At 38.0% G+C, this 24,986-nt stretch overlaps 2 protein-coding genes and 1 pseudogene across 2 annotated transcripts; all 3 read left to right on the top strand.

Annotated features, from left to right (window-relative positions):
* The first annotated feature begins 3,543 nt into the window (after positions 1–3,543).
* LOC131518181 (olfactory receptor 4K3-like) lies at positions 3,544–4,482 on the top strand. Its single transcript, XM_058740775.1, has one exon. It carries the CDS (start codon positions 3,544–3,546, stop codon positions 4,480–4,482), a length of 939 nt encoding a protein of 312 aa, XP_058596758.1.
* Positions 4,483–15,690: 11,208 nt separating this feature from the next.
* LOC131518180 (heterogeneous nuclear ribonucleoprotein A1-like) lies at positions 15,691–16,709 on the top strand (annotated as a pseudogene).
* Positions 16,710–20,697: 3,988 nt separating this feature from the next.
* On the top strand, positions 20,698–21,636 carry LOC131518179 (olfactory receptor 4K3-like). The gene has a single exon (XM_058740773.1). The coding sequence runs from the start codon at positions 20,698–20,700 to the stop codon at positions 21,634–21,636; it is 939 nt and encodes a 312-aa protein (XP_058596756.1).
* Positions 21,637–24,986: the final 3,350 nt, after the last annotated feature.

Genomic DNA, 24,986 nt, shown 5'->3' with positions numbered 1-24,986 from the left:
CTTAGAGGGAGACAATGAGACAGCAAGAAGACAAGCAAAAGCAGAGCCAATAAGGGATAAGAGAAGAAAGGAATGAAACATTTTTATCAATAGCCTTTCACATCTAATTTCTTTAAAATCAACATTGCAAACAAACACAAAAGACAGATAAAGTGCTAAATTCTCTAAAGACATTAAGTTGATAGGCATACCCATCTTTACTGATGGGAACAGTAACAAGGATGCCCTGTAGGATTGGTAGCTGTTACCTGCAAGAGTGGATGACATTGGAAAGGACAGATGAAGAGATACTTCAAAATTTGATCTAAATAAATCTAGTGTTAATAGTTTAAATCCTAGTAACTTAACATGCATTTTTATATTATTTATTTAATAAAAGAGTGAATTAAGAACTATCCTTTCATTATCTTTTAAACACTTAGAGAAATGCCTATATTATGGTTTACACTCAAACTACTAATATACAGGACCCTGCATAAGGAAGTACCATGAAGGTTGAGACCTAACATTTCTCTGAAATCCAAGAAGCGAGGTTCAAGTAGGCCCTTAAATATGAGCCTAGTTGCAACATGCCAAAGACGAGCTAGCTGTCACCTGCCCATCTATGTAAATCATCTAACTTCTGCTGGGATTAATACCAATATCTTAGTTCCCTTTATGTCATGGTACATACAGGGCAAAAGAAAGAAAGTTACATTCTCCTAATACACGAAGAAATAAAAGGCTTGAAATGCCTTTCTCTTATACTTTCCCTTGTATTTAACTAGACTAAATTGAATCTACTTTGAAAAGGGTGGATTTTTATTGCATGATGCCCTCAACGCCCAGCTTTTCCTCAGGGAAACTTGGAAGCTAAGGATCCCCCAAGAGCATGACAGGGAAAACCTTTCCAAATACGTGGCTCTACTTAAAACACAGAGATAGAGATGGAAAGCCTCCAATACTCTTCATAGTGCACACTTGGCACACTGAGGAGGACACAGTCCCTCCAATAATGCTCATGGCAGAAAATTACTTGGAATTCATTTCACCTAAAGCAGACTCTGGAGTCAGCCCTCTCAGTAAGCAGCGAAGAAACTGGTTTCAGAGGTGATCTGTGTAGTGTAAGTATATCCCAGATAATTGATGTTTGAACTCACACTTTTAATGTCTTCCCCACAGGTTACGACTAAATTCTTTTTTTTTTTCCTAAAGCATTTTTTTTCCATACCTATCTATAGAGCTTAGAGTTCTGAATGTGTTATTTGGTTCATGTCTTCTGGGAAAGATTATGGGTTTTCTCTCCCAACAAATCCCTGGGACTTCCGAATTCCTAACAGCATTTCAAATACTAACAACAGCATTGCCTTTCTATGACCTTAAATGCTGCCAGATGCCCAGGTTGGGGAAGATTGGTTCTCAAAAACCGTCCAACCTATCCTGACATTTTCTAATTCCTTTTGGATTTTACTTGTTTTACCCCTGATCAAAGCAGCAAATGGAGAAATGTTTCAGTCAAAAACTGTAGGGCAAAGTACCTAAAATTCAAAACAATGAAACTGAATAGATTTTAATGTGAACCTGTGTATCTCACTCCTATTGTTACTAGCCATTTACATTTATTTGTGTCTCTGTTACCTCTTCATAGAACAAAAAGTCTTACCTCAGAAGACTTTAATGTTTATTTTTGAGAGAGAGAGAGAGAGGGCAGAGAGAGAGGGAGAAACAGAATCTGAAGGAGCCTCCAAGCTCTGAGGTGTCAGCACAGAGCCCCATGTGGGGCTCAAACCCATGGACCAGACCATGAGATCATGACCTGAGCTGAAGTTGGATACTTAACCGACCGAGCCAACCAGGCTCCCCTGTCTTATTTTCTTAAAAAAAAAAAAAATTTAAGAAATCGTATTTATTTTCTTAGTCTTGTCAAAATCAAGGTTTCAACCAGGTGCCATTTCGAGCAGGAAAATTATATTGGAAGCTTCGGAGTCACAAAGACCTGTTTATATTCTAGTTTTTTTTACTTTTTAATTTACAACTTGGAAAATAGATAATTTGGGTATGTATGTACATAGTTTGTGAGGTTTATGTGAAGTATTCTAACCAAAAAATATATTAAAGGACATTAAATTGAAATAAATAATTAGAATTCAATAGTGAGATGATATTAACAAGGACAACATAAGCACATGTTGATTTTTCTAACAAAGTCTTACTTTTTATGGAAAAATACTTAGAAGGAGAAAGAACAAAACCTAATAGGAAAAAGTAAAACAGAAAAGAAGGAGTAAAAAGAACGTCAATCCTTCAAAATGGAGAAAATGCATAAATTCACAATAAGAAATTAAAACCACATACACTTGCCATTTCTCATCATCATATGACAATAACATCACAAAGGACAGCCTGTGAAAACACAGGTAATTCATACATTGCTGGTGGAAATGCAAAATGCTTTAAGCCCGGCAAAAGGATTACAAACACATGAATAAATAAGACAGATAACTGTTTTCAAGGTGCTTAACATAGATGTGCTACATAATTAGAGCTAATTAGTCCCTTTTATAATATGAACTTTAAAAAAAATTAGGTTATGAGAAAGATGGAGATATGAAGAGAGACCAAAGAAGAAATGGAAAAAGAAAAGGAAAAATGAAAAAAGACCTTGGCCTCCTGGCTTACAGAAAAAGTAAACATACGTATTTGCACAGAGCTCAAGTTAAACAATAGAAATGAAGAGTTTACATACAAACGAACTTAGAATTTATATTTTCTCCTGAAGAACAGTCAGGAGTAAAAGTAGCTTTCATATATCCTTCATTTAGGACAGCCTCAAAAAAGAAATCTCTGTTACCAATGAGAACCGAGAACCAGGGACCATCAAGGCATGTTAATGTTACTCAGGCCAAGGGAAACAGGAGTTTGTGGTCATATTCTTCCACGGGAAGATTCCAAATGCAGGGAAATACTGGATACTAGGAACGCACAGTCAGTAACTGGGGTCTCTTTGGAAACACAACTATCTTTTCTCAAGTCATTTGATGAACGGTTTTTCCCAGAGTCAGTGAAATAATCGGTTCAGTCTGCTAACACATTTTCACAAAGCAATATTTGTTTCTGGAAAGCAAGTTTTGTGTCAGAAATGTAGCATTTGATTATTTCCCGGATTCTGGGAAATAACTTCTGAATATATTTAAAGCTACTCATTTTCCTGCAGAAGAGGCACATTCAAGCCTTGGAGAAATTATTTACCCAATATATTACTATTGAAATTTTTAACCAGAATATTCATTTTTTATTCCCATAACAACTATACTTAAGCTAGGTAAGGCTTTTGACCTACACTTCTATACTTAGCTCTCCTTCTGGGCCATCAGACTGTGCCTACTTATAAATTCACAAAAACTTTATTTTCCATTTTGAGCTTTTGTACAATGGTATGATTTGAATTTTTGACGTGAGTACTACTTATCTGCTCTCCAGAACCTGAGCATTAATTACATTTTTCTTTCCATTCTAGAAGTTCTTAGTTCTTCCTTTGGGTCACATGAGAACACAACGTACTAAATGGAGGAAGCTAACCAGTCTGTGGTGTCTGAGTTTATTTTTCGTGGACTTTGTAATTCAAGAGAGCTCCAGAACTTCCTCTTACTGCCATTTTCCATGCTTTACCTGATGACGGTTGTGGGCAACCTCCTTGTTGTGTTTTTGTTCATCACTGACCCTCATCTCCACTCCCCGATGTACTTCCTCTTAGCCAATCTCTCATTTGTGGACTTCTGTGTTTCCTCAGTAACTACTCCTAAACTGATCATAGACTTCCTAAAGGATAATAAGACCATCTCCTTCGGTGGCTGCATGAGCCAGATCCTCTGTGTGCATTTTTTTGGAGGGAGTGAGATGGTGCTACTCGTGACAATGGCCTATGACCGTTATGTGGCCATCTGCAAGCCACTCCATTATTCCAGCATCATGGACAGACAAAAGTGCATCTGGCTGGTTTTGATATCATGGGTCATTGGCTTTGTGCATGCCATGAGCCAACTAGCTATGATTTTAGATCTGCCCTTCTGTGGACCCAGAACAGTGGACAGTTTTTTCTGTGATATCCCTTTGGTGATCAAATTGGCCTGCATGGACACACATACTCTAGGAATATTGATAAATGCTGACAGCGGGGTCTTGGCAACAACTTGCTTCATTATCCTACTCATCTCCTACACCTATATCCTAGTAACAGTGCGCCTTCACTCTAAGAATGGAGCATCAAAGGCACTGTCTACCTGTACCGCCCACATCACAGTGGTGCTGCTGTTCTTTGGACCCTGCATCTTCATCTATCTGTGGCCACTTAGCATCACTTGGGTGGACAAGTTTCTTGCTGTGTTTTACACAGTAATCACACCTCTCCTGAATCCAGCCATTTACACACTGAGAAATAAAGACATTAGGAATGCCATAAAGAGACTGATAAGTCAGCATATGGATTCAAAGGATAATTTCTAGTTTTCTCATTAAATCAGAAATTGCACCCTTTACATACAAATTTGGCCACATTTTTACCTATAAACTGAACTGGAAACATGACCTGTTCATCATACCGACAGCTTTAAGTATTCCCAGATGTATGGTTTGTGTTTATTCCATTATGAAAATGTGTTCAAAACTCCAACACTTATATTCTTACCACTTGGAGAGGATAATAACTGCAAATAATAATTTGTACAAATAATCCTTTACATTTATTCAAATATTTCCAGATGACAACAGGTTTCAGATAGGCCATGTTCTTTTGGGGTATATACCTCACCAATTTCTCCTTTCGAGAGAAGCGCTCAACAGAAAGCCCCCAAAATGTATGATATGGCATGCATAAATAGTAAAACATAGAGAAAGAAAATGTGAGCAGTTGGGTGTTTGTGTTAGTAGTCGGATTGGGAAAAACAGTCATGTCAATATCTTATAATCTTTTTGAACGAAACTGCCATTGTAATAGAGCATATATCACAGCACTGAATGTTATAGGCCATTTGCTGAATAAAATTATATTGACACACCTTTATAATATTGTGATTTCTAGTTTATTCCCATGAACAAAAGAAGAAAGTCATAACTTCTTGTGTACTATCTGTATACCAAGACCTAAACTGTTAATAATGACATCTCAATCTCTATACCATTAAAATAAAGTGATGATGACAAAATTGAAAATATACAAATAATTATTGTTATAATTCTTAACTTCCTAAAAAAGTTTTTAAAAAGAGAAGTAGAAACTATATCAAAAGATGTTTACAGAGTGTTATGTTTCCCCAAACTAGATAATCATGGAAGCATCACTCAGATCTCTGTACATACATTCATGGGGACATATCATGGCTCCCAGGATATTTTTTTTTAATATTTGTTTACTTATTTGAGAGAGAGAGAGAGAGAGAGAGAGAGGCAGAGAGAGCACATACATGCACACAAGCAGGGTAGGGAGAGAGAGAGAGAGAGAGAGAGAGACAGAGAGAGAGAGAGAGAGAATCCCAATCAGTCTCTGCACTGTCAGCACAGAGCCTGACCCAGGGTTTGATCCCAAGACCCGTGAGATCATGACCAGACCTGAAATCAAGATTAGACACATAACTGATGCCACCCTCGTGTCCCCATCCTGGGATATGTTTAAGATGCAATTATATCAGCCCTTACTCAGTGATATGAGGCTTCAGATTTAGTGGCCAGCATTTATTCATAAGTGATTACAAGGATGTATATAACATCTTCTCACACCTCGGTATCAGAGAAATATAACGATGCTGAATCAGGATTGTGTTCTTGAAAGGCAGTATAATTAGTATTCTAATTTATAGACTACAAAATGAGGTCCTACTGTCCATCTAGTTTCTAAGGATATGAATTTCCTTTAACTCATTAGCAAGTCAATACAATTCACTTCTAAGTGATCCATGTTTCAGAAAGAACTTCAATGGAAAGTAAGAAAAACATTTTTAACTGAACACTACTAAAAAAATACATACATAAGCACATATGGAATGCAGTCTAACTGTGTTTTCAGGGACTTTTATATATACACATATTTTTAAAAGATAAATGGGTCATATGAATGATCCAATGTCTATATCAAGATAATTCACCTAAAGAAACTACAGGAAGAAAATAAGAACAAAATTTAATTAAATTAAAAAAATGTTAAATCCAAAGACACAACAAAACCAAAGTTGGTTATTTCAGAAGACCAACAAAATTGACAATACATTAGCAAGACTGATTAGGAAAGGGAAAAGCACAAATAACCAGTGCCAGAAATAAAAAAGGAGATAGCTCTACAGATGCTACAGTTTTTAAAAATGTTTTACCCTGGGGGTGCCTGGGTGGCTCAGTCGGTTGAGCGTCCCACTTCAGCTCAGGTCATGATCTCACAGTTAGCGAGTTTGAGCCCCGCATCGGGCTATTGTGCTAAGAGCTCAGAGCCTGGAGCCTGCTTTGGATTCTGTGTCTCTCTCTCTCTGCTTCTCCCCCACTTATGCTCACTCTCTCTCCCTCTCTCTCAGAAATAAAAAGAACCATTAAAAAAACAAATGTTTTATACTGTAAACTTAAAATTTTACATGAAATAAGAAAATTCCTATAAAAAACTGCCTACTAAGGCAAAAACATCTCGATGTGCCTATGTTTATTAAACAAATTGAACCTTTAATTAAAACATTTTCTGTTCCAATTATGGTTGCTTCTCAGCTCAAAACCCACCCTTTTGCACTCTGCTTTCTGATATGGGGACTCCGCAAACCACATTCCTGTACTGCCATCTGTCTACATTTTATGTTCTGGTGATAGACCATGCCAGGGGGAGGTTGCAAAGGTAGAGAGAGGGGAAGGGATTCCTTCCTCTTTGCTTCTACGGGCTCCCCCTCTGCCTGCTGTGCCTGTGTGAGCATTATCACCACAGCTACTGCAGTGATGTTTCTTTGCTATGGCAGCAGGTGAATGCAGGGTGCGGTCTCTCCAACAGTTTGAGAACTAGCCTCATCAGGCTTTCTTAGAGATAACACTAGCATGCTGCTACTCTATCTCCAAAAAATACGGTCCCGGGCTTATCATGCCTCTCTTCTGAGTTCAGAGAAACAAGCAATAGCCAAGATACACTCCCTCCAAAAAGGGATTTTCATCAGCTCCACAGGACTCTATTCTAAAGAACTACATTTCAGTAAGTCCAATTTCTTGTCTCTGCTCCCTCAGCCTTAGGAGTAGAAGCTGCTTCTTACAACTGTTACCTCCATGAAAGCAGAGAGCTATCTTTATATACTTTCAGATACCTAGTTAACAACTTTGTACCTGGTTAATTTTTATATTAAACTCTGTTCAAATCACGTGTGCGTCCTTTTTGATGGCTGATCCCTGACTGATACAGCATTTCACAAAGAAAAGTGCAGGCCTAAAGTAGGCTTCCCTGGTGAATACTCAAAACACTTAAGAAAGAAAACAGAAATTTAAAATAAATAAATAAAAATTTTAAAAAGAAAAAAGAAATATTTTTTATATAACGTTCTCTTGAGAAGAGAGAAAGAAGAAACACTTTTTTTTTTTTTTTGGCCAAAATAACAAAGTTGGACAATCAAAAACACTATCTGCTATCAAAATTTACCAATAAGCCAAAGGATACAGAACACAAAGGTCAAGAATGGAGACTCCTGAGACCACTAAGAAGAGTCCCCAAGTTTGTTCAGGCTGTTGTAGGCTGCACGTGAAGAAGACAGAACAATGAAGACTCGGCCCTAATGATGCGTGTATAGCCTCCTTACAGAAAAGGACCTTATTTTGGTCATAAAACATCTTCAACGTTTACTCTGACAAATGGATAGCTAATTGACATTTTTCAGCTGAATCCATCCAATCATTCCAAAAATCCCAGGCTAATTTACTATTAGCAACCTAGACAGGTCAAGTGTAGCCTGCTCAAAGGGCTACATATGTGAAGCCTCCCCATTATCTTTCTAATAAAAAATATTACAAGTGGTCCAACTAACATTCCTCCAAGGAGATGGAGAGGTCATTTCTATCATTCCTTCTACATTTTTTTTCTCCAAGATGTCCACAAATTTGGAAGAATGGGTTTCACACCAGATGCTAACACTTTATCCAGATTTATGAAGCCAACATAAATTTTACATGAAAATCAGATAAAGACATAAAAAAGAAAAATTATATGCTGTTCACTCTCATAAACACACATGCAACATCCAAAACTATAGCAAAGAAAGTGAAACAATATATAATAAGGATAAAATATTATGTCAAATTAATTTAATAGTGGAAGTGCAAGGTTGAATTAATAATTGGAAACCAATCACCAGGTTAAAAAAAAGGGGGGGAGATAGGGACGCCTGGGTGGCTCAGTCGGTTAAGCGGCCAACTTCAGCTCAGGTCATGATCTCATGGTTTGTGAGTTTGAGCCCCATATCAGGCTCTGTGCTTACAGCTCAGAGGCTGGAGCCTGCTTCTGATTCTGTGTCTCCCTCACTCTCTGCCCCTCCCCTGCTCATGCTCTATCCCTCTCTGTCTCTCAATAATAAATGTTAAAAAAAAAAAAAAAAGGGTGGGGGTTCTTACACATATGTGAATAGATACAGAAAGAACATGTGATAAAATCCCATACACTTTCATGATAAAACTCAGAAATGTAGACTTAGAATGAAAGTTACTTGGGCTGATAAAGGATACTTACAAACATCTCCAACACAAATTCTAGTTAATGATAAAATATTAGAAGCCTTCACCAACCTTTCTAACCCCCTCTCCACCTACATTGGGAATGAAAAAACATGCTTCCTCTCAACACTAATATTTGGCATTTTATTGGAAGTCCTGACCAGTTAAATAAGGAAAGGGCACTAAATAAAATGCATAAAAGGATAGAAATGTGAGGGGATGTGTGAAATAAAGGGAATTTAGAGGGACACACACACAAAAGAGATAGAAATAAACTTATTGTTCCTAGACAATATTTTTGTTTAAAAGTTACATATCCTTTCTATAGACTCCTCGGTCTAGGACTGTCTACCTACTTATAATAGCATTTAACATACAGTATTACCCGTTTCATTTGTTTTCATAGATAGATGGTTAACTGAAGAGAATAGGAATTCCTGGAGAGTGAAGAGGAATTAAAGGCAGATCTAATAGTGTTTTAGAAGTGTTAGCAAAGGTATTAGCAAAGAAAGTAATAGGTATTAGCAAAGAAAAATGAGTTTCTTTTGAAGCTCCACTGAGGGCGGAGCCTGCTTGGGACAATCTCTCCCCCTCTTCCTCTGCCCTATCCCCAGTCTCTTGCTCTATCTCTCAAAATAAATAAATAAACATTAAAAATAAAATTCAATTAAATTAAAAATATAGGTGATGAAAATTTTAATTGGCACTACAGAAAAAGTACCATAAGGAAATGATAAAAGAAATATGAAAAGAACTAAATAGCAAAGTTTGTCCCCCTTTATTTTTGCATAATGATTTACCTAGAACAATTAAAAAGAATTTAACCTCGCTGAACCAGACAAGCTACCTAGTAACAGTCTTAAAGAACAAACTCACCTATGTAGCAAAATAAATTTATAGGTAGAGGTGAAAACCTTAGTGAGGCTAGTCATCCAAAACAGAATTTTAGTTCACTTTTAAACTGATCGTAAAAAATAAAAATTTCAACATAAATTTAAATACTAATCTAAAAAGATACAGCCTAGAGGCTCCTGGGTGGTTCAATCAGTTAAGCATCCAACTCTTGATTTCACCTCAGGTCATTAACTCGAAGTTCATGAGATTAAGCCCCCTCTCTCTCCCACTGTAGGGTTCAGTGTTAACAGCCTGGAGCTTGCTTGGGATTCTCTCTCTCCTTCTCCTTGCTCACACATGTGCAAACTCTCTCTCCCTCTCTCTCTCTCAAAAATGAATAAACTATAAAAAAATTTTTTTTTAATTAAAAAATAAAGAGCGCCTAGATGGCTCAGTCAGTTAAACATCCAGCTTTGGCTCAGGTCATGATCTCATGGTTCATGAGTTTAAGCCCTGCATCAGGTTCTGTGCTGACAGCTAAAAGCCTGGAGCCTGCTTCAGATTCTGTGTCTCCCTCTCTCCCTTCCCCACCCCCGCCCCCACCCCATTTGCATGCACTCACTCTCTCTCAAAAAAAAAATGAATAAACATTTAAAAAATTAAATTAAATTAAAATTAAAAATAAAAAGGTACAGCCTTTAGATACAGGATATAACCTTCCTTAGAGAGTTAGTATGAACAGGCCATAGTTGGCCTAGATAACCACCAATTAAAGTACGCGAGGCCAACAATATATTTATCGAAATTCCAATACTAAAGACCAACTACTAACCTAATACTGGATTAATATATTAATTAATAGAACAAAGTCTGTTCATTTGAATAACATGAATTATTTCTCCTTGCATAAGCTTATATCAGAATGGATAATCAGTGACAGTTAACAATAAAATAAATTTTACCCAATAATTCATTACTTATTAAATTAATTGTAAACCAACACAGGTATGCATTTAAGAAAAGATTTTTTTTTATTTTTTTTTTATTTTTTTTTTAACGTTTATTTATTTTTGAGACAGAGAGAGACAGAGCATGAACAGGGGAGGGGCAGAGAGAGAGAGGGAGACACAGAATCTGAAACAGGCTCCAGGCTCTGAGCTGTCAGCACAGAGCCCGACGCGGGGCTCAAACTCACGGACCGCGAGACCGTGACTTGAGCTGAAGTCGGCCGCTTAACCGACCGAGCCACCCAGGCGCCCCAAGAAAAGATTTTAAAACATAAACTTGGGGCGCCTGGGTGGTTCGGTCGGTTGAGCGTCTGACTTCGGCTCAGGTCATGATCTCACAGTCCGTGAGTTCGAGCCCCGCGTCGGGCTCTGTGCTGACAGCTCAGAGCCTGGAGCCTGTTTCAGATTCTGTGTCTCCCTCTCTCTGACCCTCCCCCATTCATGCTCTGTCTCTCTGTCTCAAAAATAAATAAACGTTAAAAAAAAAAATTAAAAAAAAAATAAATAAATAAACTCAGCAAACACAAACATCTCCTTTTTACCAAAACATCTTCTCTAGCATTTCTAATATTAGGAGCACTGCCCGCCCAGTGAAATCTATTTAATGGCTGCAGTATCCTGTCTGCGCAAAGGCAGCATAATCATTTGTTCAGAAAAAAAGGACTTGTATGAGTGGCCACATAAGGTTTTACTTACTCTTACTTTTAATCAGTGAAAATGGCCTTCCTGTAAAGAGGCAGAAATGACAAAATGAGACAAGAAGACAAGGAGCTTAATTAATCAGTCCAAAAATGAACAAAAAAATTTAACCAAATTTAAACGATAATGAAACTGTAAATGGACTAACAATTTTCTTTGACGTGACCAAAGATAAAAAAATAAACTCCAACTAATCAAAATCTGGACCAACCAGTCAAAATATTTTATCACTTACTGATCCAAAACATTGATCAACAGATTAAGTTACCCTAGGGATAACAGCACTATCCTATTCTAAGCTTCATAGAGACCATAAGGTTTACGATTTCAGTCTTGGGTCAAAACATCGCAATGGTGTAACCATGATTTTTTTTAGTGTTTATTTATTTTTGAGAGAGAGAGAGACAGAATGTGAATGGGGAAGAGGCAGAGAGAGAAGGAGACACAGAATCTGCAGCAGGCTCCAGGCTCTGAGATGGACTCCAGGCTCAAATTCACAAGCCATGAGATCATGACCTGAACCGAAGTCGGACACCCAACCAACTGAGCCACCCAGGTGCCCCTGGTATAACCACTATTAACAGTTGGTTTGTCCAACAATTAAAGTACTATGTGATCTGAGTTCAGATGTGAGTAACCTAGGTCAGTTTCTATCTGTTCTACATTTCTCCCAGTTGGAAATTACAAGAGAAATAAGGGCTACATTACAAAAGTGTCTTCATACTAATAGGTGAGATAATACTAATCTAATCAATTTATACCTAACCCTGCCAAAGAATAGCTTGTTAAGGTGGCAGAGCCCAGTAACCGCATAAAACGTACACTTTTATTGCCACAGATTTAATTCCTCTTCCTAACAGCCTGTTCATAATTATTATTCTGTCATTAATTATACCTATGATACTTGCTGTAACATTCCTCACACTAATTGAGTGAAAAGTATTAGCCTACATACAACTTCAGAAAGGACCAAACATCATTGCCCCCATGAGGGCCATCTATCTATCACAGATTCTCTCAAGCTATTCATTATAGAACCATTATAATCACTAACATCATCAATACCCATATTTATTATTGCACCAATCCTAGCCCTCACTTTAGCCCTAAGAATATGAATTCCACCACCCATACCATATCCATTAATTAATATAAACTTAGAAAAATGAACGATTGGGGCCTCATCAAAATAAAAAGCTTCTGCACAGCGAAGAAAACAATCAGAAAAACTAAAAGGCAACCAACAGAATGGGAGAAGATATTTGCAAACGACATATCAGATCAAGGGTTAGTATCCAAAATCTATAAAGAACTTATCTTACTCAACACACCCAAAAAACAAATAATCCAGTGAAGAAATGGACAAAAGATATGAATAGACACCTTTCCAAAGAAGATGTGCAGGTGGCTAACAGACAACATGAAAAAATGCTCAACATCACTTATCATCTGGGAAATACAAATTAAAACCACAATGGGATACCACCTCACACCCATCAGAATGGCTAACATGAACAACTCAGGCAAAAACAGATGTTGGCGAGGATGCAGAGAAAGAGGATCTCTTTTGCACTGCTGGTGGGAATGCAAACTGGTGCAGCCACTCTGGAAAACAGTATAGAGGTTCTCTAAAAATTAAAAATAGAACTACCCTATGACTCAGCAATTGCACTCCTAGGTATTTATCTAAGGGATACAGGTACGCTGTTTCAAAGGGACACATGCACCCCCACGTTTATAGAAGCACTATCAACAACACCCAAAGTATGGAAAGAGTCCAAATGTCCATCGATGGATGAATGGATAAAGAAGATGTGGTATATACATACAACGGAGTATTACTCAGCAATCAAATAGAATGAAATCTTGCCATTTGCAACTATGTGGATGGAACTAGAGGGTATTATGCTAAGTGAAATTAGTCAGAGAAAGACAAAAATCATATGACTTCACTCATATGAGGACTTTAAGACACAGAACAGATGAACATAAGGGAAGGGAAGCAAAAACAATAATAAAAAAAAGGAGGGGGACAAAACATGACTCTTAAATACAAGAAAAAACTGAGGGTTGCTGGAGGGGTTGTAGGTAGGAGGGATTGGCTAAATGGGTAAGGGCCACTAGGGAGGACACTTGTTGGGATGAGCACTGGGTGTTATACATAGGGGATGAATCATTGGAATCTACTCCTGAAATCATTATAGCACTATATGCAAACTAACTTGGATGTAAATTAAAAAATAAAAAATAAAAAAAATTTAAACACAAACAAACAAAAAAGAATATTCACACAGCTTTACTCTTAATCACTGGAAACTGGAAACAACCCTAATATCCTAAAGTGGAACAGAGATAAATAAACTTGGTACATCTATACAATGAAATATGACTTACCAATGAAAAGAAACTACTAATACATGCATCAAAATGGATGAATCTCAAGTGCAATGAGAAGTAAGGCTCAAAAGGTAACATAATATATGATTCCATTTTTATGGTCCTTCATAAAATGAAACTATAGGGACAGAAAAGAGATCAGCAGTTTCCTGAGACAAGGGAATGGTGTGTGGTTGATTCAAAGGACCACAGGAAAAGTTGACATGAAATGAGACTGTAGTACATCTTGGGTGTGATGTGGTTGCCCAAATATATATGTATGAAAGCAGAGAAGCAGCCTAGTTATTGTTGGGAAGTCCCCAAACATTTAAGAATTGGTAATACTTCTGAAAATGGGTGTGGAAGTACAGATAAAAAGAGGGAACTCTTGAATGTCTTAAGGTATATCTAGGGCCCCAAATCCCCTCACTGACACAGCTCCATAGGTGGCTACATGTCTATTCACACTCTGGCAGAAGTCTGGTGTTTTAGTCTTTGGATAGTTCTCTGAACTACAGGATGCCAGGCCAATACCTTAACCTAGCACCTAACCCTAGCCCTAATCTTAGCATTGAGGGGAGAAAAAAAAAAGATGTGATGCATATATATATGCAATGGAATATTACTCAGCCATAAAAATATAAAACCTTGCCATTTGCAACAACATGGATGAAACTAGAGAGTATTATGCTAAGCGGAATGAGTTAGAGCAATACAAATACCATATGATTTCACTGATACGTGGCATTTTAGAAATGAAACAAAGGAGCACGGCGGTGAAAAAGAGAGAAAAAGAGGTAAACCAAGAAACAGAGTCTTAACTATAGAGAACAAACTGATGGTTACCAGAGGGGATGTCGGTGGGTGGATGGAAGAAATAGGTGATGGGAATTAAAGACAGCACTGGTCGTGATAAGCCAGACTTAAATACAGAGAACACACTGGGACATGCTGGAGGGGAGGTGGGTGGGGGGATGAGTTAAATAGGTGATAGGCATTAAGGAGGGCACTGGTCGTGAAGAGCACTGGCTGTTGTATGGAAGTGTTGAATCACTATGTTGTACAACTGAAACTATTATTACGCTGTACGTTAAATAAGTGGAATTCAAATAAAAACTTCAAAAACATACATGTATGTGTAACTACAGAACGGAATACTTAAAAGATTTAATTTTGCTATATGTAAAATGTACATGTGTGTATGTGTGTGAAAAACTAAAAATAACAAAAACATTTATAAAATGAAAGAAATACTTTATTGCATTGCAAGAGTTTTTACTTTTTTTCAAGTTTTACAGTAATTGTGTACTTCCTCAAACTCACCCCTGAACCAGCATCCTTCCCCAGAGGGTACCTCTCATTGGTCTTTCACGTCACAGCTGTAAGGTTTGGGAAAGTCACTTAGCCTCTTTTCGCCTGTTTTCTCCTCTGTAAATGGATTGTGTGTTATCATAATGGTACGAGATGGTGCCTGGAAAGTGAGTTGTCACACATAAGCAAGTGACTAGGCATTGAATCCTTCTGTTCTCAGGCTGAGATAGTTCTGGATTCTAGGCCTCAGGGTACAAAATAGCTCACAGGACAAATAAATTAAAGGTTTTGAGATTTGGACATGAAACAGATGAAATCTGAGAGGGAGAAAATGAGACAGCAAAGAGGAAGGGCAGAAGCAGGGCCAGTAAAGGATAAGAGAAAAGAAAGAAATGGAGAATTTTATTAAGACCCTTTCACATCTAATGTATTTAAAATCGTCACTGCAAACAAATACAAAAGAAAAATAAAGAACTAAATTCTCTAAAGACATAATTACACTCATTTTTACTGATGGGAACAGTACCAGAAGGATGCCCTGCAGGAATGATAGTCGTTACCTCTGAGAGTGGCTGAGTTGGGAGAGGACAGATGAAGAGAGCCTTCAATATTTGCTCCAAATAAATCTATTATTAATAGTTTAAATGCTATAAGGTTAGACTGCATTCATGTATTATTTCGCTAATAACGGAGTGAATTAAAAAGTATCCTCTCAGGCTTTCTGCCGGTGGACCTGCCAAGTAAGCAACATGAAAGTCTCCCTCCCACCGCCCTCATGTCTCAGTCAGAGTTTCCCAAAGAGCCTGAAAAGCCGCGGAAGCTTTTCATCAGAGGATTGAGCTTTGAAACAATGGATGAGAGCCTGAGGAGCCACTCTGAGCAATGGGGAATGCTCACGGACTGTGTGGCCATGACAGACCCAAACACCAAGCGCTCCAGAGGCTTTGGGTTTGTCACGTAGGCCACTGTGGAAGACACAGATGCAGCCATGAGTGCAAGGCCACACAAGGTTGGATGGAAGAGCTGTAGAACCAAAGAGGCTGTCTCGAGAGAAGCTTCTCAAACACCTAGTCCCCACTTAACTGTGGAAAAGATTTTTGTCGGTGGCATTAAAGAAGACACTAAAGAACATCATCTAAGAGATTATTTTGAACAGTACGGGAAAACTGAAGTGATTGAAATCATGACTGACCGAGGCAGTGGCAAAAAGAGAGGCTTTGCTTTTGTAACATTTGATGACCATGACTCTGTAGACAAGATCGTCATTCAAAAAATACCATACTGTGAATGGCCACAACCGTAAAGTAAGGAAAGTTTCATCTAAGTAAGAGATGGCTAGTGCTTCCTCCAGCCAAAGAGGTTGAAGCGGTTCTGGAAACTTCGGTGGTGGTCGTGGAGGTGTTTTTGGTGGGAATGACAACTTTGGCCATGGAGGAAACTTCAGTGGGCAAGGTGGCTTTGGTGGTAGTTGAGGTGGTGGTGAATATGGTGGCAGTGGGGATGGCTGTAATGGATTTGGTAACAATGGAAGCAACTTTGGAAGTGGTGGAAGCTACAATGATTTTGGCGATTACTACAATCAATCTTCAAATTCTGGAGGCAGAAGCTCTGGCCCCTATGGTAGTGGAGGTCAATACTTTGCCAAACCATGAAACTAAGGTGGCTATGGCAGATCCAGCAGCGGCAGTAGCTATGGAGGTGGTAGAAAGTTTTAATTACTGCCAGGAAAGAAAGCTTAGCAAGGGAGGAGAGCCAGAGAAGTGACAGGGAAGCTACAGGTTACAACAGATTTGTGAACGCAGCCAAGCACACTGGTGGCAGGGCCTAGCTGCTTCAAAGAAGACATGTTTTAGACATGTGTATGCACAAAAAACTGGAGAACTGTATTTGTGACTAATTGTACAACAGATTATTTTTGTTCTGCTCTGAAGAAAGTGTAAAGCATTCCAACAAAGGGTTGTAATGTAGATTTTTTTTTAACTCCCATGCTGTTGATTGCTAAATGTAATAGTCTGATCATGATGCTGAATAAATGTCTTTTAAAAAAAAGTATCCTTTCATTATCTTTTCATCACTTAGAGAAATGCCTATCATATGGTTTACACTCAAACTGCTAATATACATGACTCTGCACAAGAAAGTACCATGAAGGTTGAGACCTAACATTTCTCTGAAATCCAAGAAGCGAGGTTCAAGTAGGCCCTTAAATCATGAGCCTAGTTGCAATGTGCCAAAGACGAGCTAGCTGTCACCTGCCCATCTATGTAAATCATCTAACTTCTGCTGGGATTGGTACCAATATCTTAGTTCCCTTTATGTCATGGTAGATACAGGCAAAAGAAATAAAGTTATATCCTCAAAATACACAAAGAAATCAAAGGCTTGAAACGCCTTTCTCTTATACTTTCACTTGTATTTAACTAGACTAACTTGAATCTACTTTGAAAAGGGTGGATTTTTATTGCATGATGCCCTCAACGCCCAGCTTTTCCTCAGGGAAACTTGGAAGCTAAGGATCCCCCAAGAGCATGACAGGGAAAACCTTTCCAAATATGTGGCTCTACTTAAAACACAGAGATAGAGATGGAAAGCCTCCAAGCTCACAGGCTACTCTTCATAGTGCACACTTGGCACACTGAGGAGGACACAGTCCCTCCAATAATGCTCATGGCAGAAAATTACTTGGAATTCATTTCACCTAAAGCAGACTCTGGAGTCAGCCCTCTCAGTAAGCAGCAAAGAAACTGGTTTCAGAGGTGATCTGTGTAGTGTAAGTATATCCCAGATAACTGATGTTTGAACTCACACTTTTAATGTCTTCCCCACAGGTTAAGACTAAATTCTTTTTTTTTCCCTAAAGCATTTTTTTTTCCATACCTATCTATAGAGCTTAGAGTTCTGAATGTGTTATTTGGTTCATGTCTTCTGGGAAAGATTATGGGTTTTCTCTCCCAACAAATCCCTGGGACTTCCGATTTCCTAACAGCATTTCAAATACTAACAACAGCATTGCCTTTCTATGACCTTAAATGCTGTGAGATGCCCAGGTTAGGGAAGATTGGTTCTCAAAAACCGTCCAACCTATCCTGACATTTTCTAATTCCTTTTGGATTTTACTTGTTTTACCCCTGATCAAAGTAGCAAATGGAGAAATGCTTCAGTCAAAAACTGTATGGTTTCACTCTTATGTGGATCCTGAGAAACTTAACAGAAACCCATGGGGGTGGGGAAGGAAAAAAAAAAAAAAAAGAGGTTAGAGTGGGAGAGAGCCAAAGCATAAGAGACTCTTAAAAACTGAGAACAAACTGAGGGTTGATGGGGGGTGGGAAGGAGGGGAGGGTGGGTGATGGGTATAGAGGAGGGCAACTTTTGGGATGAGCACTGGGTGTTGTATGGAAACCAATTTGACAATAAATTTCATATATTAAAAAAAATAAAAATAAAAAAACTAAAAAAAAAAAACAAACTGTAGGGCAAAGTACCTAAAATTCAAAACAATGAAACTGAATAGATTTTAATGTGAACCTGTGTATCTCATTCCTATTGTTACTAGCCATTTACATTTATTTGTGTCTCTGTTACCTCTTCATAGAACAAAAAGTCTTATTTCAGAAGACTTTTTTTATGTTTATTTATTTTTGAGAGAGAGACAGAGACAAAGCATGAGTGGGGGAGGGGCAGTGAGAAAGAAAGAGAGAGGAAGACACAGATCTGAAGCAGGCTCCAGGCTGAGCTGTCAATACAGAGCCCCCATGTGGGGCTCAAACCCATGGACCAGACCACGAGACCATGACCTGAGCTTAAGCTGCACACTTAACCTACTGAGACATCCAGGCTCCCCTGTCTTACTTATCTTCTAAAAAAAAAAATTTAAGAAATTTTATTTATTTTTTTAGTCTTGTCAAAATCAAGGTTTCAACCAGGTGCCATTTCTAGCAGGAAAATTCTATTGGAAGCTTTGGAGTCACAAAGACCTGTTTATATTCTAGTGTTTTTTTTTTACTTTTTATTTTTCAACTTGGAAAATAGATAATTTGGGTATGTATGTACATAGTTTGTGAGGTTTATGTGAAGTATTCTAACCAAAAAATATATTAAAGGACATTAACATAAATAATTAGAATTCAATAGTGAGATGATATTAACAAGGACATCATAAGCACGTGTTGATTTTTTTAATAAAGTCTTACTTTTTGTGGAAAAATACTTAGAAGGAGAAAAAACAAAACCTAATAGGAAAAAGTAAAACAGAAAAAAACCGAAATAAAAAGAAAGGCAAACCATCCTTCAAAATGGAGAAAATACTTAAAATCACAATAAGAAATTAAAACCACATACACTTGCCATTTCTCATCATCATATGACAATAACATCACAAAGCCTGTGAAAACACAGGTAATTCATACATTGCTGGTGGAAATGCAAAATGCTTTAAGCTCGGCAGAAGGAATACAAACACATGAATAAATAAGATAGATAACTGTTTTCAAGGTGCTTAACATAGATGTGCTATATAATTCGAGCTAGTTTGTCGCTTTTATAATCTGAACTTTTAAAAAAAAATAGGTTATGAGAAAGATGGAGAAATGAAGAGAAACCAAAGAAGAAATGGAAAAAGAGAAGGAAAAATGAAAAAAGACCTTGGCCTCCTGGCTTACAGAAAAAGTAAACATACGTATTTCCACAGAGCTCAAGTTAAACAATAGAAATGAAGAGTTTACATACAAACGAACTTAGAATTTATATTTTCTCCTGAAGAACAGTCAGGAGTAAAAGTAGCTTTCATATATCCTTCATTTAGGACAGCCTCAAAAAAGAAATCTCTGTTACCAATGAGAACCGAGAACCAGGGACCATCAAGGCATGTTAATGTTACTCAGGCCAAGGGAAACAGGAGTTTGTGGTCATATTCTTCCACGGGAAGATTCCAAATGCAGGGAAATACTGGATACTAGGAACGCACAGTCAGTAACTGGGGTCTCTTTGGAAACACAACTATCTTTTCTCAAGTCATTTGATGAACGGTTTTTCCCAGAGTCAGTGAAATAATCGGTTCAGTCTGCTAACACATTTTCACAAAGCAATATTTGTTTCTGGAAAGCAAGTTTTGTGTCAGAAATGTAGCATTTGATTATTTCCCGGATTCTGGGAAATAACTTCTGAATATATTTAAAGCTACTCATTTTCCTGCAGAAGAGGCACATTCAAGCCTTGGAGAAATTATTTACCCAATATATTACTATTGAAATTTTTAACCAGAATATTCATTTTTTATTCCCATAACAACTATACTTAAGCTAGGTAAGGCTTTTGACCTACACTTCTATACTTAGCTCTCCTTCTGGGCCATCAGACTGTGCCTACTTATAAATTCACAAAAACTTTATTTTCCATTTTGAGCTTTTTTTAATATAAAAAAATTTTTTTACTGTTTATTTATTTTTGAGACAGAGAGAGACAGAGCATGAGCAGGGAAGGGGCAGAGAGAGAGGGAGACACAGAATGTGAAGCAGGCTCCAGGCTCTGAGCTGTCAGCACAGAGCCCGACGCGGGGCTCGAACTCATGAACTGTGAGATCATGACCTGAGCCAAAGTCGGACACTTAACCGACTGAGGCACCCAGGCACCCCCATTTTGAGCTTTTGTACAATGGTATGATTTGAATTATTGACATGAGTACTATTTATCTGCTCTCCAGCACCTGAGCATTAATTACATTTTTCTTTCCATTCTAGAAGTTCTTAGTTCTTCCTTTGGGTCACATGAGAACACAACGTACTAAATGGAGGAAGCTAACCAGTCTGTGGTGTCTGAGTTTATTTTTCGTGGACTTTGTAATTCAAGAGAGCTCCAGAACTTCCTCTTACTGCCATTTTCCATGCTTTACCTGATGACAGTTGTGGGCAACCTCCTTGTCGTGTTCTTATTCATCACTGACCCTCATCTCCGTTCCCCGATGTACTTCCTCTTAGCCAATCTCTCATTTGTGGACTTCTGCCTTTCCTCAGTAACTACCCCTAAACTGACCATAGACTTCCTAAAGGATAACAAGACCATTTCCTTCGGTGGCTGCATGAGCCAGATCCTCTGTGTGCATTTTTTTGGAGGGAGTGAGATGGTGCTACTCGTGACAATGGCCTATGACCGTTATGTGGCCATCTGCAAGCCACTCCATTATTCCAGCATCATGGACAGACAAAAGTGCATCTGGCTGGTTTTGATATCATGGGTCATTGGCTTTGTGCATGCCATGAGCCAACTAGCTATGATTTTAGATCTGCCCTTCTGTGGACCCAGAACAGTGGACAGTTTTTTCTGTGATATCCCTTTGGTGATCAAATTGGCCTGCATGGACACACATACTCTAGGAATATTGATAAATGCTGACAGCGGGGTCTTGGCAACAACTTGCTTCATTATCCTACTCATCTCCTACACCTATATCCTAGTAACAGTGCGCCTTCACTCTAAGAATGGAGCATCAAAGGCACTGTCTACCTGTACCGCCCACATCACAGTGGTGCTGCTGTTCTTTGGACCCTGCATCTTCATCTATCTGTGGCCACTTAGCATCACTTGGGTGGACAAGTTTCTTGCTGTGTTTTACACAGTAATCACACCTCTCCTGAATCCAGCCATTTACACACTGAGAAATAAAGACATTAGGAATGCCATAAAGAGACTGATAAGTCAGCATATGGATTCAAAGGATAATTTCTAGTTTTCTCATTAAATCAGAAATTGCACACTTTACATACAAATTTGGCCACATTTTTACCTATAAACTGAACTGGAAACATGACCTGTTCATCATACCGACAGCTTTAAGTATTCCCAGATGTATGGTTTGTGTTTATTCCATTATGAAAATGTGTTCAAAACTCCAACACTTATATTCTTACCACTTGGAGAGGATAATAACTGCAAATAATAATTTGTACAAATATTCCTTTATATTTATTCAAATATTTCCAGATGACAACATTGATAATGATAATGATAAGAGTAATAAACACTACCATTAGTTTACCAATAATCCCTACACCATGCTAAGCATTTTACCTAGTTTATGTATGTTACAAAACCACTATGAGTTAATTACCATTATTCTCATTTCTAATAATACATGATTTACTTACTTTAATTCTAACTTAGCTAGAGAGGATAATAAAGATATTTGAGTGACCTACATCTACCTAGAAAAAAAATGAATCAAATTATAATGTTATTGCCCTTGTACTCCACAGCATAACCCTTATAGTTCAAATTTTCAAGTCTTTTTTTTTAATCTTTAACATTTATTCAGTTTCTGAGAGACAGAGAGAAAGCATAAGCGTAGGAGGGGCAGAGAGAGAGGGAGACACAGAATCCGAAGCAGTCTCCAGGCTCTGAGCTGTCAGCACGGAGCCCAACGCGGAGCTCGAACCTACGAACAGCGAGATCATGACCAGAGCCAAAGTCGCATGCTTAACTGACTGAGCCACCCAGGAGCCCCAAGTTTTCAAGTCTTAACTGTTGATTCAAACATTGAATTTCTCTTCACTATTTTTTTGCTAAATACAACAGAAAAAGTATTCACAACTTCTTGAAACATTACTTATTTTTTTATGTGAATAAATGAATTTCATGATTCTAATTTTACCTGATGTTAAAGCAATAAGAAAGGATTGCTAGTAGAAGGGAAGAATGTGTTCCTTTGAAGCAAAAAATTTACAGCGAAGAGAAGAAAGCCAAAATGAAACCATCAATGCATACAACACAACAATTTTATTCAAAAATCTAAAAACTTCCTAGAAATTAATAAAAAAGAGAAATAATCCAAAAGGGGGGACAGTGGGAAAAATTTAGACCAGGTGTTTATTTCTGAAAAGAAATACCACTGGACACTACACACTCAACCTCATTAGTAATCACAAAAATGTAACTTTAGATCATAATGACATACATGTTAAAGAAAAACATCTGTCAGTAACAGTTATTGTTGACAATATGTATTGCTGTGTATTAATGGAAATTTTATGGCCTGCTGGTGGGTGAAAGTTGAGTTAACCATCCTGAAAAACAATCTTGTGTTGCCTTGTAAAACCAAACATGGGGATACACTGTAAGTCAGTGCCTGGCTGCTAAGGGTCCATATGCCTATTCTTCCCATGACTAACACAACACCCTCAAGATTCAGCTGGACACATGACCACCCAGCTGCAGCGCAGATTTCCTAGTCTCTGCAGACGGATGTGGCCATATGACTGACTTCTGGCAGCAGAACATGAGAAGCAATTTGTGAAACTTCAGCCATCTCTTTAAAGACATCAGCTCCATTTTCTCTTTCCTCTGTCCTGGTGGCTGGCACACAACTGGAGCAGATGCTCTGGAGTCAGTAATGAAAGCTACACGTTGAGGGGCGCCTGGGTGGCGCAGTCGGTTAAGCCTCCGACTTCAGCCAGGTCACGATCTCGCGGTCCGTGAGTTCGAGCCCCGCGTCAGGCTCTGGGCTGATGGCTCGGAGCCTGGAGCCTGTTTCCTCCCTCTCTCTCTGCCCCTCCCCCGTTCATGCTTTGTCTCTCTCTGTCCCAAAAATAAATAAAAAACGTTGAAAAAAAAAAATTTAAAAAAAAAAAAAAAGAAAGCTACACGTTGAGAAGAGCAGAGCTAATGCTCCCTCCAGGAAACAGAGGGACTCCAGAAGGAGCTGAGGCAGCTAAGATGGTATTGGTATGTTCTATCTACCACCATACCATCGTTCATTTGCATGCTTTTCTTCCTAACCCACTTATATTGCTTTGTCTATTTCAGGTGTTATATATTGCAAATAAAAAAAAAATAATAAAGGAAAGGCTTTCTTTTTGGTCTTCTAACACCACCACCACCACCACAAAATTCCACATACCACACAACTTTCTTTCTACAGGTTTCAGATAGACCATGTTCTTTTGGGCTATATGCCTAACCAACTTCTCCCTTCGAGTGAAGCCCTCAACAGAAAGCCCCCAAAATGTATGATATGGCATGCATAAATAGTAAAACATAGAGAAAGAAAATGTGAGCAGTTGGGTGTTAGTGTTAGTAGTCTTGGATTGGGCAAAACAGTCATGTTAACATCTTCTGATCTTTTTGAATGAAACTGCCATTGTAATAGAGCATACATTACAGCACTGAGTGATACAGGCCATTTGCTAACTAAAATTATACTGACACACCTTTATAATATTGTGATTTCTAGTTTACTCTCATGAACAAAAGAAGAAAGCCATGACTTCTTGTGTACTATCTGTATACCAAGACCTAAACTGTTCATAATGACATCTCAATCTCTATACCGTTAAAATAAAGTGATGATGACATAGCTGACCTAACGAAACTATATAAATAATGGTAGTTATAATTTTTCATTTCCTGGAATATTTTTAAAAACAGAAGTGCCAACTATATCAAGAGATGTTTGGGGCGGCTGGGTGGCTCTGTCAGTTGAGTGTCCGATTTCGGCTCAAGTCATGATCTCACAGTCCGTGAGTTGAGCCCCGCATCAGGGTATAGGCTGACAGCTCAGAGCGTGGAGTCTGCTTCAGATTTTGTGTCTCCTTCTCTCTCTACCCCTTCCTTGCTCGTACTCTGTCCCTCACTGTCTCTCTCTCTTAAACATAAGTAAACATCAAAAATAAAATTTAAAAAAAGAGATGTTTGCAGAAAGTTATATTTCCCCAAACCAAATAATCATGGAAGCAATACTTAGATCAGCCTTCAGATATCCATGGGGACATATGATGGTTTCTTGGAATATTTTTAAGATGCAATTATCTCAGCTGTACTCAGTAATAGAAGTCTTTAGTTTTAGGAACCACCATTTATTCATAAGTGATTTGAAGGCTATATATAACGTTTTCTCACAACTCTGTACTGGAGGAATAAAACAACATTGGATCAGGATTGAGTTCTTGCTACACAATATAATTAATATTCTAATTGATAGACTATAAAATGAGATCCTACTGTCCACCTAGTTTCTAAGCATATTAACTTCATTTAACTCATTAGTAAGTCAACACAATTCACCTCTAAGTAATCCATATTTCA

Source organism: Neofelis nebulosa, chromosome 7, assembly GCF_028018385.1.
Source record: "Neofelis nebulosa isolate mNeoNeb1 chromosome 7, mNeoNeb1.pri, whole genome shotgun sequence".
Lineage (NCBI taxonomy): Eukaryota > Metazoa > Chordata > Mammalia > Carnivora > Felidae > Neofelis > Neofelis nebulosa.
This window is presented reverse-complemented; position numbering and strand designations above follow the sequence as displayed.

Coding starts and splice junctions, on each gene's coding strand:
- LOC131518181 (XM_058740775.1), top strand. CDS start 3,544: ATGGAGGAAGCTAACCAGTCTGTGGTGTCTGAGTTTATTTTTCGTGGA.
- LOC131518179 (XM_058740773.1), top strand. CDS start 20,698: ATGGAGGAAGCTAACCAGTCTGTGGTGTCTGAGTTTATTTTTCGTGGA.